Source organism: Chaetura pelagica, unplaced genomic scaffold, assembly GCF_000747805.2.
Source record: "Chaetura pelagica isolate M959 unplaced genomic scaffold, ChaPel_1.0 C11359982, whole genome shotgun sequence".
Classification (NCBI taxonomy): Eukaryota; Metazoa; Chordata; class Aves; order Apodiformes; family Apodidae; genus Chaetura; species Chaetura pelagica.
In genome coordinates this window covers 1-1389 of record NW_009967900.1, presented here as the reverse complement: position 1 = coordinate 1389, position 1389 = coordinate 1, and the positions used below count along the sequence as shown (strand labels likewise).

At 40.2% G+C, this 1389-nt stretch overlaps 1 protein-coding gene across 1 annotated transcript; it reads right to left on the bottom strand.

Moving 5' to 3' along the window:
* Positions 1 to 904: 904 nt before the first annotated feature.
* Positions 905 to 1225, bottom strand: LOC104395959 (short-chain dehydrogenase/reductase family 16C member 6-like; the record flags this gene model as incomplete). Its single annotated transcript, XM_010005719.1, has 1 exon — positions 905 to 1225. A coding segment is annotated over exon 1 (321 nt), but the record flags the coding sequence as incomplete, so codon positions are not given.
* Positions 1226 to 1389: the final 164 nt, after the last annotated feature.

Here is a 1389-nt window from a genome sequence, read left to right as displayed (position 1 = left end):
GCATAGATCCTCAGGTGATGTCACCAGACTCGGGTATGTCAAATCTGTATGATTATACTGCATGCCAGGGATGCAGTATAATCAAAACATTGCACATTTCAAGTCAGAGTGATCAGCATTACCAGAATACAAAAGCAAAACTACCAGCCTTTAACAAGTTACAAGTCATGCACAAGCTTCACTTATCAGGAAGTTTGCTCTAGTCCTTTTTGCACTGATAGAAAAAGGCAGAAGGCTAGAGCTTCTTAAACAGCACCAAAAGAAGAAGTCACCTTCAGGAAAACACTCACTCTAGAAACTTTCTAGTCCAACAGTTAAGTTTAGCAACATCTTATGCAAGTGAAAAGGGGCTGCTACAAAGAAAAGCAATTAAGCAATTTTAGCTTTTGACAATTCTACTACGCTGCACAAACTATCTAATCACATGTGATATTTGCAAAGCTCTTCAAGGAAGGGAAACAAGAAATATTTAATGCTGCAAGATACCTTTATCCATTCTGATAAAGCAAGCCTGCAAAAATCTGCTCACAGCCATGGAATTATCTGAAAATTGCCTAAACAGTTAATCCTTTTGACAGTGTGTGGTCTTCAGGGTTTACTTTTGGTTAAAGGCTGCCAGAACTTGAAATACTGCTTTAGCTTCAATCAGTTGTTTTTCTGTACTGCACCAGTAAGTGCTTGCTCAGTAACTGAAAGAATGAGACACTACCCACTTGAAACTAGGTCCTGAAAAAGAGAACCAGCTCTTGCTATTTTTAAAGTCAGAGCTACACAAGTCAATTCTCAAAAACAGCATGTGCTACCCATTCTGAGCTAGTTCACTTTTCTCTCTTGCTTTGAAGCCACTCAGATTTACAGGCACACACCTTAGCACAGTGTCAAAGCCACAAATAAGATACTTTACCTGATCAGCCACTCTGTAGATGTCCTCCCTTTTGCTACAGTCACAGATGTAACAGTGCACTCTCACCGCCCCATTTTGTTTCACCAGTCTGCTTGTCTCCTTGAGCCCCTCCTGGTTAATGTCCCAGAGAACCACTGTGGCTCCAAGGCTGGCAAACTTCAAAGACAACAATCTTCCAATGCCACTGCCCGCTCCTGTTACTAGTACTATTTCACCACTGACATTCTTCTTTCTCTTGGGCACGATCAAGAAGACAAGCGACTCCAGAAAGTAGTAAAAAGAGAGTCCAATAACCTTCAGTGTTTCCAGGAAGAAGTTCATCTTGAGACTATCTCTTCAGATGCCTAATAAAGAGAGATGTTTATCAGATAGAATAAACCATAAAGAGAGAGAAAGCAAACACCAGCATTTCAAAACGGAAAATCATTTTCAGATCCCTTCCAAATATTTTCTCTAGCAGGCTTCCAAGTGTTGTTTTAAAAAAA